We start from the raw sequence: 14,481 nt of genomic DNA, 5'->3' as shown, positions 1-14,481 counted from the left end.
TGGGTTCAGGAAACCCTGTTATAGAGTTATTACTAAAATAAGTCTTCTTACAATACTTTTTTTCTCAATAACTGAACTGGTGTCCCATTAATAATGTCATAGTATACACACTACCTTACACTATTACATTACTATGTCTGTCCCTCTGTTTTATGCCATAGGTGTTACCGCCTTGAAAATCACYCATTACAAATATAAACAAAGACTATGAGCATTACCTCCTGTTTCACGCTGCTGGTATGAACTGCTAAAACAAAAACAAAAAACATTTTATGTTGGCTTTCAGTTATAGCTTTCACTACACAGCAGCAGGAGTTTATTGAGCTTGATGCACAGGGGCAGTGTCACGTTCCTGACCTATTTTTATGTTATTTTGATTATGTTTAGTTGGTCAGGGCGTGAGTTGGGGTGGGCATTGTATGTTGTGTGTGTTTTGTTTAGTCTATGGGTGTTGTATTGTGTATGGGATAGATAATTGTGAGGTTGTCTAGTTATGTCTATGGCTGCCTGGATTGGGTCTCAATCAGAGACAGCTGTCATTCATTTGTCTCTGATTGGGAGCCATATTTAAGGTAGCCATAGGCAGTAGGCTTTTGTGGGTAGTTGTCTTGTTTAACGTTTGTTGCTTGTCTGTGCACTTGCGTTATTTAGCTTCACGATCATTTGTTGTTTTTTTGTTTGTTTGTATAGTGTTTTCGTTTCATGTTCATCTTCGGTCATTTATTAAAAGAAGATGGCTTATTTTCCTCATGCTGCGTTTTGGTCCGAATCTCTTCCACACGATCGTGACAGGCAGCTTGTACATGACCCAAAGCCTGTCTGATCTCACGTGGTATGAGACTGTAATCCATCACCAAGAAGACAAAATGCTATCGTAGAGGACAAAAAAAATCAACTCCAAAATCTCCCGAAATCAGAAATTGTGGACGGCTGGGCATGGGGCGAGCAACGCCATCCCATAAAACTCTTGTGCTACAGAAACAGCAAAAAATGACAATTCTACAACTGGATGTGAAGATCTTCCAGAGTCCCAGGCACTGAACACAAAAGACAAACTGCACGTTGGCTTATGGAATGTTCAAACAATGTTTGAGTCCAGAAAGCTGGTACAGGTTACCAGCGAAATGAGGAGATACAAGCTATAGATCCTGGAGGTGAGTGAAGCCAGGTGGAATAGCTCTGGATCCACTGGAAACAGTACTACTGTCACGTTCGTCATAAGGAGTAGACCAAGATGCAGCGTGGTATGTTTCCATCCTTAATTTTGGAATATAAAACTTCAAAGAACAAAACRAACAAACGAAACGTGAAGCTAGAATAATGCTCACAGGCAACTATACATAGACAAGATCACACAAAGCACAATGGGGAAATGGCTACCTAAATATGATCCCCAATCAGAGACAACGATAAACAGCTGCCTCTGATTGGGAACCATACTAGGCCAACATAGAAATTGAATTCACCTAGATAACCCACCCTTAATCACACCCCGACCTAACCAACATAGAGAATAAAAGCTCTCTATGGTCAGGGCGTGACAACTACACTCTGGACGGGAGGATAGACAACATAGTGATGGTGTCACCATCATCCTACAGAATGGTGTATAGAAAACTCTGATGGAATGGAAACCAATCAGCAGCAGAACGACAAACGCCAGACTCAATGGACAACATACCAAACTAACAATAATCCAATGTTATGCTCCCACAAACAATGCCGAAGATGAAGAAAAATATCTGTTCTATATATGGAGTAGAGAAGACGCCTGCTCAAGACCTGCTCCTCRTCACTGTAGACCTGAATGCAGAGGTTGGTACCAAGAACACCAACTACGAGAGAACAATGGGGAAGCACGTCTGTGGAGAGAGGTTTGACAACGGTGAGATACTGTTAACATTCTGCGTCACAAATAACCTGGTGATAGGTGGAAGCCTGTTTCCCCACAAGAATATCCACAAGCTGAAAATCGTACTCTCCTAATGGAAGAGACAAGAACCAGCTTGACCACCCGATGGTCAACGGCAAGGGTAGAAGCTCGCATGAAGGGGGCAGATGTCGCCAGTGATGACCATCTAGTGACTGTCGACATCAAACTACAAATGAATTGTTCAGGACCACCAACAAAAGGAACACCAAGATTTGATGTTGGCATGCTGAGGGACCAAACCGTCAAGAAAACCTCCATAATACAAGTTCACAACAAGTATCAAGCCTTTTCAAACAACACAGAAGAAGAGGATGAGGAGGAACAGACATAGACAGGAATATAGATAGGAAGTAGGAGAAAGTGGTTAAAGCTTACAGTGAAAGCATCAAGAAAACCATAGGACAGAAGAAGGCTATGCAAGGAATGGATCAACCCCGAAACATGGGACATTATCAAGTAAAGAAGGGAACTAAAAAAGAAAACAGATGCCAAATCACAAAGGCTGAAACAGAAATAAGAGGAACAGTACAGAAAAATCAACACATGAGACAAAAGGCTAGTAAGGAGAGATGAGGAGTGAGTGATGAGCTGGCAAGTGCAGCTGAAAAAGCAGCCGCAAGTGATCAGCTAGGAACATTACACAGAAATCACTAACCTAATCTGTGGCAAAAAATTCACGTCAAATACCCAAATCAAAGACCAGCAAGGCAATCTTCTGACTATAAAATTAACAGGAAGCAGKATGGACAGAACATTTCAGAGAGGTTCTCAACAGAGAACCCCTTGTGGATCCAATGAACACACCTGAAGCTGCTTCAGAAGATCTAGACATAAACACCGACCCACCAACCAAAGAAGAAACAATCACTACCATCAAGTCACTAAATAATGGGAAACTTAATGCAGACATGTTCAAAATCGATTCAGTATTGTCTGCAAACATCCTTCTTCCACTCCTCACTGACATCTGGATGGAGAGAAGGATACTTTCAGATTGGACCAAGTGGCTCATCATACAGGTACCTAAGAAGGGCACACTATCCGACTGCAACAACTGGAGGGGCATCACACTTTTATTCATTCCCAGCAAGATATTTTAAAAGATTATCGTACAACGGCTTCAGCTGTAAACAAGGTGCTTAGGAACGAACAAGCGGGAAGGTGCGTTACAGACCAGGTCTTTGCCCTCAGGAACATCATCGAACAATGTAGGGAGTGGAAACAGCAGCTATATATGAACTTTATTGACTTCCAGAAGGCTTTTGACAGCATTCACTGAAAAAGCCTATGGAAGATCTTGAGAATTTATGGAATCCCCACCCATGATGTTAACATTATAAAATAATTATACTGAAACTTTTCATTCACTCTGGCTTTGCTGTGAAGTCTGGAGTTGGTCAAGGTTGTGTGATGTCAGCCTTACTCTTCTACCTGGCAATAGACTGGGTCATGCGGCAAACAACAGAAGATCAGGCAAGAGGAATACGACGGACCTTGTATTCTACTCTAGAAGACCTTGACTTCGCCGATGACCTGGCTCATTTACCACACACACACCAACATCTACAAGACAAAACTGACAGACTCCAGTCCTTTGGCCAGCAAGTCAGCCTGATTATCAACTGCAGCAAAACAAAGGTAATGCTCATGAACATCAACACAATAGCAAAAGCAGTCAAAATCAAGGAACAAGACCTGGAGTTAACCTGCAGTTTTACTTACCTTGGGAGCCCCATATGCCATGATGGAGGCACGAACAAAGACAGCTGAACCAAAATCAATAAAGCAAGAGCAACTTTACAAAGTTCAATAAAATCTGGAAATCCGGACAATATAGCACAAACCCAAAACTCAAAATATGCCACAGCTGTGTACTGGAAATTCTCCTTTATGGTTCGGAATGCTGGAAAATGACAGAAGCAGACCTGAAAAAACAATCTACTTTCCACACAACTCGTCTCCAGAGAATCATGCACATCTTCTGGCAAAACACAATATCAAACACCAAATGGGAATGCCTTTGTTTCTACCCTACACTCTTAGAAAAAAAGGGTTCCAAAAGGGTTCTTTGGCTGTTCCCATAGGATAACCTTTTTTGGTTCCAAGTATAACCCTTTCGGGTTACATTGAACCCAAAAGGGTTCTACCTGGAACCAAAAAGGGTTCTTCAAAGGGTTCTCCTATGGGGACAGCCAAAKAACCCTTTTAAGTTCTAGATAGCACCTGTTGGTTAACTTTAAATAAAATATTACTTATTTTTTTCATCAGCGGGAACTTCCAGTGTCTCCCGCTGCTTAATTGTTGCCGCCACACCCCAAAAATATGGAACAGGAAAGAATATTGATACCGAGGCACACTTTGAAGATGCTGGAACCGTCCACATTTACTTGTCCTCTGCCAACAAGATGAGTAATGAACAGCAAAATCAGACAACCACACAGTATAATAGTTTACCTAGCTATTTAACTAGGGTGTGTTCGTAAATTCACTCAGAGTGCACTCTGGGCGTTCATAAATTCAAAGCGTTGTCAGATTGTCCTTTCGTAAATTCAGAGCATTTAGCTCTCGGAGCATTCAGAGTGCACACTGCACGATTGACACTGGACGCTCTGGCCGAAGAGTAGGGTTGATCCAAGCGTCCCTTACAACAGCAGTCAAGCACCCACGCTAACTGGTTAAAGTGGGCTAGCTTGCTACTTCCGGACACAAATGAGAGAATACCTCACTCTGACCATTTTACTCGCCCTAGCAGAGCTGGTTAGGCTGTTTTCATGTTATATAGAGCGTTGGTGACTGTAACTGGGCTGCTGGCAACAATTTAATTCAGTTTTTTTTGCCGATGTTTACTGACACCGGTCATATTCAACAGGTGTTGCGCGTTCGTAATTTAATCAGTTATTCTGTGCTCTGGCACACTCTGACGAGAGTGCTCTGAAATCAGAGTAGATAGCCAGAGTGAATTTACGAACGCACTCCGAGTCAACTTGTCGTTGTGCATTATATGAGAAAAATAAACATTCCTATTGAGGCACATTCAAGTTTGGAGTGTCACAGGTAGGCCTACAATATATTCACTGTTGCAAGTTGTTTTTGGGACATTAAAGTCATCAATATGTTGGTATCTAGTAACAAGATCATGTTTGGACTTTGGATCTAGCTAATGATTAGCCCACTAAGGTGTGCATTAGAGGTTAATATTTTCAGGTATTTTACAAATGTTCCATCCCAAGAATAAATCACTTTTCTCCCGGGTAACCCGGTATTTCCCACCAAAACCAGAAGTGTCATTCAAAAGCATTATAAACCATATAAATATGTCTGGATTTGATTAGAGCTTTGATCAGCATGAACATTCAAACCTGATACAACCTGATCCTGATGAGCCATACATTAAATACATTTTATGAGCCTACATTAACGACATTTAATGAGCTCAAGCCAAAAAAAGCCCAAATGATTGTGCCGCTATCCAATACATATACTGTGTGATATAGGCTACTTCACATTACTTACGACAGAAAAACATAAAATCCCATGGATGTAGCTGGCTATATGTTCTCTTGGGTAAATAAATAAAACTAGCTCCAGTAGGCTAATCTTTTTTGAGTGTATTACTGTATTACTGTACTATACAGTATTATATGCACTGGGATTAAGCACATCGTTCAAACCATGATAAGGCAGAAGAGAACATGCGATACAAAGTTACAAGTATAGGCTAGGGTATTTGATTACAATTTTGAAATATAATAGGGCATATTTGTATAATTAGTAGGCTGACACATACTTTTCATAATATTGCACGCTAATGTTACAGTATTAGCCTAGTAGGCTCTTTCGCTCCCTTTTGTTGCTTCATTCCTTCCTCRCTTTCAACAGTTAAATGAATACGTTTCGTTGTCCTTCATCACTCTAATGACATCCTTGAATAAAATAGGACTAGAATAAGATGCAGAAGGCTTTCACTTCTCCTCATAAAGACTGACTAGCTATGGGTCTGAATAAATAACTGCTATAGCCATCCTCGTGGTCACTCTACTTTCAAACTACCCGTGAGTTCTATTGACTGCTCTATTTAACATTCAGCAAAAAAGAGCTTGAGTCCCTCTTCGAATAGTTTATTKGTATAAGAAACGTTACAAAAATGATGTCCAGCAAGATATTCTAGTCTAGCTTTTCCTGCATGGGACTCCATGCGTTTTTTAAGGAGATGCCAGTGGAGCACAGGTGCGTGCGTATTGTGCAAGAGATATAGGCTACAAGTTAGAAGCTTATTATGCACAACCCATCATTAATTAGCTAAATATACACTACCATTCAAAAGTTTGGGGTCACTTAGAAATGTCCTTGTTTTCCATGAAAACATACATGAAATGAGTTGCAAAATGAATAGGAAATATAGTCAAGATGTTGACAAGGTAATAAATAATGATTTTTAATTGAAATAATAATTGTGTCCTTCAAACTTTGCCTTCGTCAAAGAATCCTCCATTTGCAGCAATTACAGCCTTGCAGACCTTTGGCACTCTAGTTGTCAACTTGTTGAGGTAATCTGAAGAGATTTCACCCCATGCTTCCTGAAGCACCTCCCACAAATTGGATTGGCTTGATGGGCACTTCTTACATACCATACGGTCAAGCTGCTTCCACAACAGCTCAATAGGGTTGAGTGTGGTGGCCACTCCTTTGTCCAGTGTCTGTTTTCTTTTGCCCATCTTAATATTTTCTTTTTATTGGCCAGTCTGAGATATGGCTTTTTCTTTGCAACTGTGCCTAGAAGGCCAGCATCCCGGAGGCGCCTCTTCACTGTTGACGTTGAGACTGGTGTTTTGCGGGTACTATTTAATGAAGCTGCCAGTTGAGGACTTGTGAGGCGTCTGTTTCTCAAACTAGACACTCTAATGTACTTGTCCTCTTGCTCAGTTGTGCACTGGGGCCTACCACTCCTCTTTCTATTCTGGTTAGAGCCAGTTTGCGCTGTTCTGTGAAGGGAGTAGTACACAGAGTTGTATGAGATCTTCAGTTTCTTGGCAATTTCTCGCATGGAATAGCCTTCATTTCTCAGAACAAGAATAGACTGATGAGTTTCTGAAGTAAGTTCTTTGTTTCTGACCATTTTGAACCTGTAATCGAACCCACAAATGCTGATACTCAACTAGTCTAAAGAAGGTCAGTTTTATTGCTTCTTTAATCAGAACAACAGTTTTCTGCTGTGCTAACATAATTGCAAAAGGGTTTTCTAGTGATCAACTCGTCTTTTAAAATGATAAACTTGGATTAGCTAACACAACGTGCCATTGGAACACAGGAGTGATGGTTGCTGATAATGGGCCTCTGTACGCCTATGCAGATATTCCATAAAAAATCTGCCGTTTCCAGCAACAAAAGTAATTTACAACATTAACTTCTCTAGGGTAGGGTGCAGCATTTTCACGTTTGGATGAAAAACATACCCACATTCAACTGCCAGTTACTCATCGCCAGGAGATAAGATATGCATATTAATAGTAGATTTGGATAGAAAACACTCTGAAGTTTCTAAAACTGTTTGAATCATGTCTGTGAGTATAACAGAACTTATTTAGCAGGCGAAACCCCGAGGACAAACCATTCAGATGTTTGTTTTTTTTGAGGTCACTGTCTTTTCAATGAGATTTCATTGGGAAACCAGATTTCTAAGCAACTTGCTTGCAGTTCCTACGGCTTCCACTGGATGTCAACAGTCGTGAGAAATAGGTTGAGGTTATTCCTTTGTGTAATGAAGAAATACGGCCATCTTGAAGTCACAAGCACTCCTGGTGTCCTAGACATGCGTTTCAATCAAACAGAAGGCATGCTACATATCGTTTTAATCCTGTATTGAACACATATCATTCAGTCTTCAATTTTTATCAATTATTAACGTTAAAAAATACCTAAAGTTGTATTACATAAGTAGTTTGACATTTTTTGCCAAAGTTTACAGGTAACTTTTGATATATTTTGTCGTCATGTTTGAGCAAGTTGGAACCGGTGTTTTTTTGGATCAAACGCGCCAAATAAATGGACATTTTGGACATATATCGACGGAATTAATCGAACAAAAGGACCATTTGTGATGTTTATGGGACATATTCGAGTGCCAACAACAGAAGCTCGTCAAAGGGTTGTCGCTCCTGCAGGGTTGAAATGTTTTCTCTCTTTTGTTTACAATGGTGCTATGCTCAGATAATAGCATCGTATGCTTTCGCTGAAAAGCCTATTTGAATTCTGACATGTTGGCTGGATTCACAACCAGTGTAGCTTTAATTTGATATCTTTCATGTGTGATTTAATGAAAGTTTGATTTTATAGTAATTTTCATAGTCATTCATTTTAATGTGGTGCTATGCATTTTCTCAGGCTTTTTTCCAAATGATACAGTAGCGTCTTGCCTAAACTCAGATTTTTGGATATAAATATGAACTTTACCGAACATAAAATACATGTATTGTGTAACATGAAGTCCTATGAGTGTCATCTGATAAAGATTATCAAAGGTTAGCGATTAATTTTATCTCTATTTCTGCTTTTTGTTAATGCTCTCTTTAGCTGGAAAAATGGCTGTCTATTTCTGTGACTTGGCTCATACCTTACATAATCATTTGGTGTGCTTTCGTCGCAAAACCTTTTTGAAATCGCACACTTTGGCTGGATTTACAACAAGTATAGCTTTAAAATGGTGTAAAATACTTGTATGTTTGAGGAATTTAAATTATGGGATTTCTGTTGTTTTGAATTTGGCGCCCTGCAGTATCACTGGCTGTTGATGAGGTGGGACGCTAACGTCCCACATACCCTAGAGAGGTTAACAATGTCTACACTGTATCTCTGATCAATTTGATGTTATTTTAATGGACATAAAATGTGCTTTTCTTTCAAAAACAAGGACATTTCTAAGTGACCCCAAACTTTTGAACAGCAGTGTAAGTCTAATACTACATTGAATGTCTTACCTGAAAGAGGTAGGCTAGGACACCTATGTATAGAGCTATATATCAATCTAGAACAGGATTATCTATTTTGATGGAGAAAGAAAGACTGCGATAGAATGCTCGCATGTGCACTGATTTAAAGCAACAAAATTCGAGTGATAGGCTGTTTCAAAACTCTGCAGCTAAAATAAAAAGTATATATTTACAATGAAAAAACAAGGTGACCTCCGAAAGCCAGATGGAGATGGGTAAATTAGACACACATTCGGTCTTTATATTACTGTAGCATAGGCTATGCTGCAGCAAATATAGGCCTACCTGTCACAAGAAAAAAAGTTACAATGATGAGATCATAGGTCTACATGCATTGTGAACTGCGCTCCATACTGAGATGTGCTGTCTGTCCCCACCCTGAGCATTGATTCATCATGCAGAAGCCATAGTAATTTAACGTAACAGTAATTTAACAGTTCCATTTCACGCCATGCTGTCCATATAAATAATTCATTATAATTTACCGGTTTCCTACAGTTATTTATCCCGAGAAAAAGTCAACAGAACTGGCCTTCTCTACACTGACGATCTAAATGTTATTTGTTCAATGATTTATTCTGCCTATTGCTTGAACATATAATTAAAAAATGTAAAAAAGAACTGACCTTCTCACAGTCCTACAAAACATTTATCCTGGTGGGGCATTCCCCTTGGACCCCTCCCCTTCCCCTTGCCACCGCTGCAAAAAAATGTATCTTGGGGAATCACTGACTTCAGTATTTTACTTACCATATGCTGACATAGAGCCAGGATACAAGCCATTCTAAACAATGGCCAAATTTATAGTTAGGCTATTCATATATCCCTACCTAGTAACATTTGCTGACACGTTTCTACTTTGCTTCCGATTGATTGTCACACTTAATTATGTATTGCAGGCACAACTACTGGCTTCTTGCCATCCTCTCGCTCTTACATCTGGTGTACATGCATTTGGAGGGCAGTAAAATCCACGTGCATATCATGTTCGCAGATTTCTCCTCTGCATGTAACACAATCCGTTTGTCCTCGCGGACAGACTGAGAGGAGACTTATGCTATGCTTATCACATGGATCACCAACTTTCTAACTAATATGTCTCAGTAGGTACGAGTTGGCAACACACTCTCTGAGGTGCGCACTACTTCAGTTAGAACCCCACAGGGAAGTGTTCTTTCACCAGTACTATACATACTGTATAGTACATACTGTATAGTACTGCCGGAGCCGGTTCCCAGGGCGCCACCTGATCAAATATGCTGACGATACTGCTTTGGTCAATCTTCCCGAAGGGGATGAGACGGAGCACGGACCGGCTCTAAAAGATTTTACTGTCTGATGTGAGTCATCCCATCGAATATTAAATACATCAAAACTAAGGACAAGGTGATTGACTTTCGAAGGAACATTACCATGCACACACCATCACTGATAAAAGGTGAGCCCATTGAAATAGTGGAGGAGTACAAATACCTTGGGCTAGTCATTGACAACAAGCTGTCCTGGGATCAGTGTACTGACGCTATTTTTAAGAAAGGCCAACAGAGAATGTATTTCATAAGGAAACTGCACTGTTTTAATGCTGATCTAACCATCATGGTTCTATTTTATAAATCTTTCATTAAGAGCATTCCGTCCTACTGCTTGACCTGCTGGTTTGGAAATTTCAAGGTTGCACAGAAAAATAGGTTGGGCAAGATAGTCAGGACTTGTGGAAAAATCATGGGGCAGCAACAGCAAGAATTGTCATCTCTCTACCTGGGCAGAGCTCTCCAGAAGGCGAATAAAATAGCGGTTGACTCTTCGCATCCACTCCACCCTGAATTACAGCATCTTCCTTCTGGCCGCAGGTACAGACTACCTACGGTTATAAGAAGTAGGTACCTTTATTCCGAATGCAATTCTGCAACTTAACAAAATGTTAGACTAATTGCACTTAGCACTTGCACTATGAAACTGCACTTACCCTGCCTATTTGTTTTTAAATATCCTTCGCTATTTATTTTACATTTTTGATGTGATATGTTTTATGACTGCTGCAAGATCAACAAATTGGATGCAGTCTATCACAGTGCCATCTGTTTTGTCACCAAATCCCCATACACTACCCACCACTGCGACCTGTATGCTCTCGTTGGCTGGCCCTCGCTTCATACTCGTCGCCAAACCCACTGGCTCCAGGTCATCTATAAGTCTTTGCTAGRTAAAGCCCCGCCTTATCTCAGTTCACTGGTCACCATAGCAGCACTCACCCGCAGCACACGCTCCAGCAGGTATATTTCACTGGTCACCCCCAAAGCCAATTCTTCCTTTGGCCGCCTTTCCTTCCAGTTCTCTGCTACCAATGACTAGAACGAACTGCAAAAATCGCTGAAGCTGGACACTCTTATCCCCCTCACTAACTTCAAGCACCAGCTGTCAGAGCAGCTCACAGATCATTGCACCTGTACATAGCCCATCTGTTAATAGCCCATCAAACTACCTCATCCCCATACTGTATTTATTTCTTTATTTTGCTCCTTTGCACCCCAGTATCTCTACTTGCACACTCATCTTCTGCACATCTATCACTCCAGTGTTTAATTGCTATATTGTAATTACCTCACCACTATGGCCTTACCTCACTTATCTTACCTCATTTGCACACACTGTATATATACTTTTCCCCCTACTGTATTATTGACTGTATGTTTGTTTATTCCATGTGTAACTCTGTGTTGTTGTATGTGTCGAACTGCTTTGCTTCATCTTGGCCAGGTCGCAGTTCTCAATTAGTCTACCCGGTTAAATAAAGGTGAAATATATATGTGTTTTTTAAATTGAATAATCCTGAACTTTCCTTGATGGAAAAATTTACATCTGATGCACTGCCACACTTCATTATCAAATATCCAAATATCAAAGTCTGGAGTGCAAGGATCAAAGTGAGCACAGTCAGAATACAATTACTTATAATAAATGAGTCAATAAATCAGGGGTGTCAAACTCAATTCGTGGAGGGCCGTGTGTCTGCTTGTCCAGGAGGGCCGTGTGTCTGCTTGTCCAGGAGGGCCGTGTGTCTGCTGGTCCAGGAGGGCCGTGTGTCTGCTGGTCCTTGAGGGCTGTGTGTCTGCTTGTCCAGGAGGGCCGTGTGTCTGCTGGTCCAGGACGGGCCGGTGTGTCTGCTGGTCTGGAGGGCCGTGTGTCTGCTGGTCCTAGGAGGGCTCGTGTGTCTGCTGTCTTGAAGGCTGTGTGTCTGCTGGTCCAGGAGGGCCGTGTGTCGCTGGTCCAGGAGGGCCGTGTGTCTGCTTGGTCCGGGAGGGCCGTGTGTCTGCTGGTCTTGAGGCCGTGTGTCTGCTTGTCCAGGAGGGCCGTGTCTCTGCTTGTCCAGGAGGGCCGTCGTGTCTGCTGGTCCAGGAGGGCCGTGTGTCTGCTGGTCCAGGAGGCCGTGTGTCTGCTGTGCCAGGAGGGCCGTGTGCTGCTGGTCCAGGAGGGCCGTGTGTCTGCTGGTCCAGGAGGGCGTGTGTCTGCTGGTCTGAGGGCTGTTGTGTCTGCTGGTGCAGTGAGGGCCGTGTGTCTGCTGGTCCAGGAGGGCCGTGTGTCTGCCTTTTGTCGCAGGAGGGCCGTGTGTCTGCTGGTCCAGGAGGGCCGTGTGTCTGCTGGTCCAGGAGGGCCGTGTGTCTGCTGGTCCTGGAGGGCCGTGTGTCTGCTGGTACTTGAGGGCCGTGTGTCTTCTGGTTTTTGTTATTTCATTTCTATCGGAGTCTCGTTAAGACCTAGACAACCAGGTTATGGGAGTTCCCAACTAATCAGTGACCTTAATTGATCAATCAAGTACAAAGGAGTTGTAAAATCCCCAGACACTCGGCCCTCCAGGACTGGAGTTTGACACATAAATTAATAAACTGACGACTCACCACAGTTCTCCTCGTCCGCTTCATTTCCACAGTCATCGACGCCATTGCAGTGCATGAGCTGGGGCAGGCACATGCTCAGGTTGCCACAAGGGAAATATCCTAGGGGGCAGTTCGTCTTCTCCTCTGAGATGTTGAACGAAGTTCCTGCTGAAAATTCAAGAGCCGTGTTTCAATTTCAAAGTCTGTGTTTCTCATTGAGTGGGGAATGGGAACACATATTATAAGTGGGGAATGGGTACACATATTATAAGTGGGGAATGGGAACAGATATTATAAGTGGGGAATGGGAACACATATTATAAGTCGGGAATGGGAACAGATATTATATGTGAGGAATGGGAACACATATTATAAGTGGGGAATGGGAACACATATTATAAGTGGGGAAATATGTTTCCCCATTCCCACTTATAATATCTGTTCCCTTCCACCATTATAATATGTGTTGCCATTCCCCACTGATAATATGTGTTCCCATTCCTCACATATAATATCTGTTCCCATTCCCCACTTATAATATGTTGTTGCCACTTCCCCACTTAAATATGTGTTGCCACTCCCACTTATAATATGTGTTCCCATCCCCATAAAATGTGTCCCATTCCTCACATATAATATCTGTTCCCATCCGCGACTTATAATATGTGTTCCCATTCCCACTTATAATATCTTTCCCATTCCCCACTATAAATATGTGTACCCATTCCCCCATTATAATATGTGTTCCCATTCCCCACTCAATGAGAAACACAGACTTTGAAATTGAAACACGGGCTCTTAATTTTCAGCAAGGAACTTCGTTCAACATCTCAGAGGAGAAGACGAACTGCCCCCTAGGATATTTCCTTGTGGCAACCTGAGCATGTGCCTGCCCCAGCTCATGCACTGCAATGGCGTCGATGACTGTGGAAATGAAGCGGACGAGAGAAACTGTGTGAGTCGTCAGTTTATTAATTTATTGTGTCAACTCCAGTCCTGGAGGGCCGAGTGTCTGGGGATTTTACAAACTCCTTTGTACTTGATTGATCAATTAAGGCACTGATTAGTTGGGAACTCCCATAACCTGGTTGTCTAGGTCTTAACGAGACTCCGATAAAATGAAATAACAAAAACCAGAAGACACACGGCCCTCAAGTACCAGCAGACACACGGCCCTCCAGGACCAGCAGACACACGGCCCTCCTGGACCAGCAGAGCACACGGCCCTCCTGGACCAGCAGACACACGGCCCTCCTGGACAAGCAGACACACGGCCCTCCTGGACCAGCAGACACACGGCCCTCTGGACCAGCAGACACCACAGCCCTCAAGGACAGCAGACACACGGCCCTCCTGGACCAGCAGAACACCGGCCCTCCTGGGACACAGCAGACACACGGCCCTCCTGGACAAGCAGACACACGGCCCTCCTGACCAGCAGACACACGGCCCTCCTGGACCAGCAGACACACGCCCTCCTGGACAAGCAGATACACGGCCCTCCTGGACAAGCAGACACACGGCCCTCAAGGACCAGCAGACACACGGCTCCTGGACAAGCAGACAACACGGCCCTCCTGGACCAGCAGACACACGGCCCTCCTGGACCAGCAAGACACACAGCCCTTCAAGGACCAGCAGACACACGGCCCTCCAGACCAGCAGACACACGGCCCGCTCAGGACCG

General features: G+C 42.7%; 1 protein-coding gene across 1 annotated transcript in view; it reads right to left on the bottom strand.

The window, feature by feature from the left end:
* Positions 1-13,519, bottom strand: part of rxfp1 (relaxin family peptide receptor 1) — a 109,569-nt gene extending 96,050 nt beyond the window's left edge. Inside the window, exons 1-2 of the mRNA XM_023989680.2 lie at positions 13,516-13,519; positions 12,816-12,962 (exon numbers count right to left, since the gene is read on the bottom strand). Of these exons, the coding sequence (XP_023845448.1) occupies positions 12,816-12,962; positions 13,516-13,519 (151 nt within the window). The remainder of the gene's footprint in view (positions 1-12,815; positions 12,963-13,515) is intronic.
* Between the last annotated feature and the right edge of the window lie 962 nt (positions 13,520-14,481).

The sequence above is a fragment of the Salvelinus sp. IW2-2015 genome, linkage group LG6.2, assembly GCF_002910315.2.
Source record: "Salvelinus sp. IW2-2015 linkage group LG6.2, ASM291031v2, whole genome shotgun sequence".
Taxonomy (NCBI): Eukaryota; Metazoa; Chordata; class Actinopteri; order Salmoniformes; family Salmonidae; genus Salvelinus; species Salvelinus sp. IW2-2015.
The sequence above is the reverse complement of the archived record's forward strand: the minus strand, read 5'-3'. Positions and strand labels throughout refer to the sequence as shown.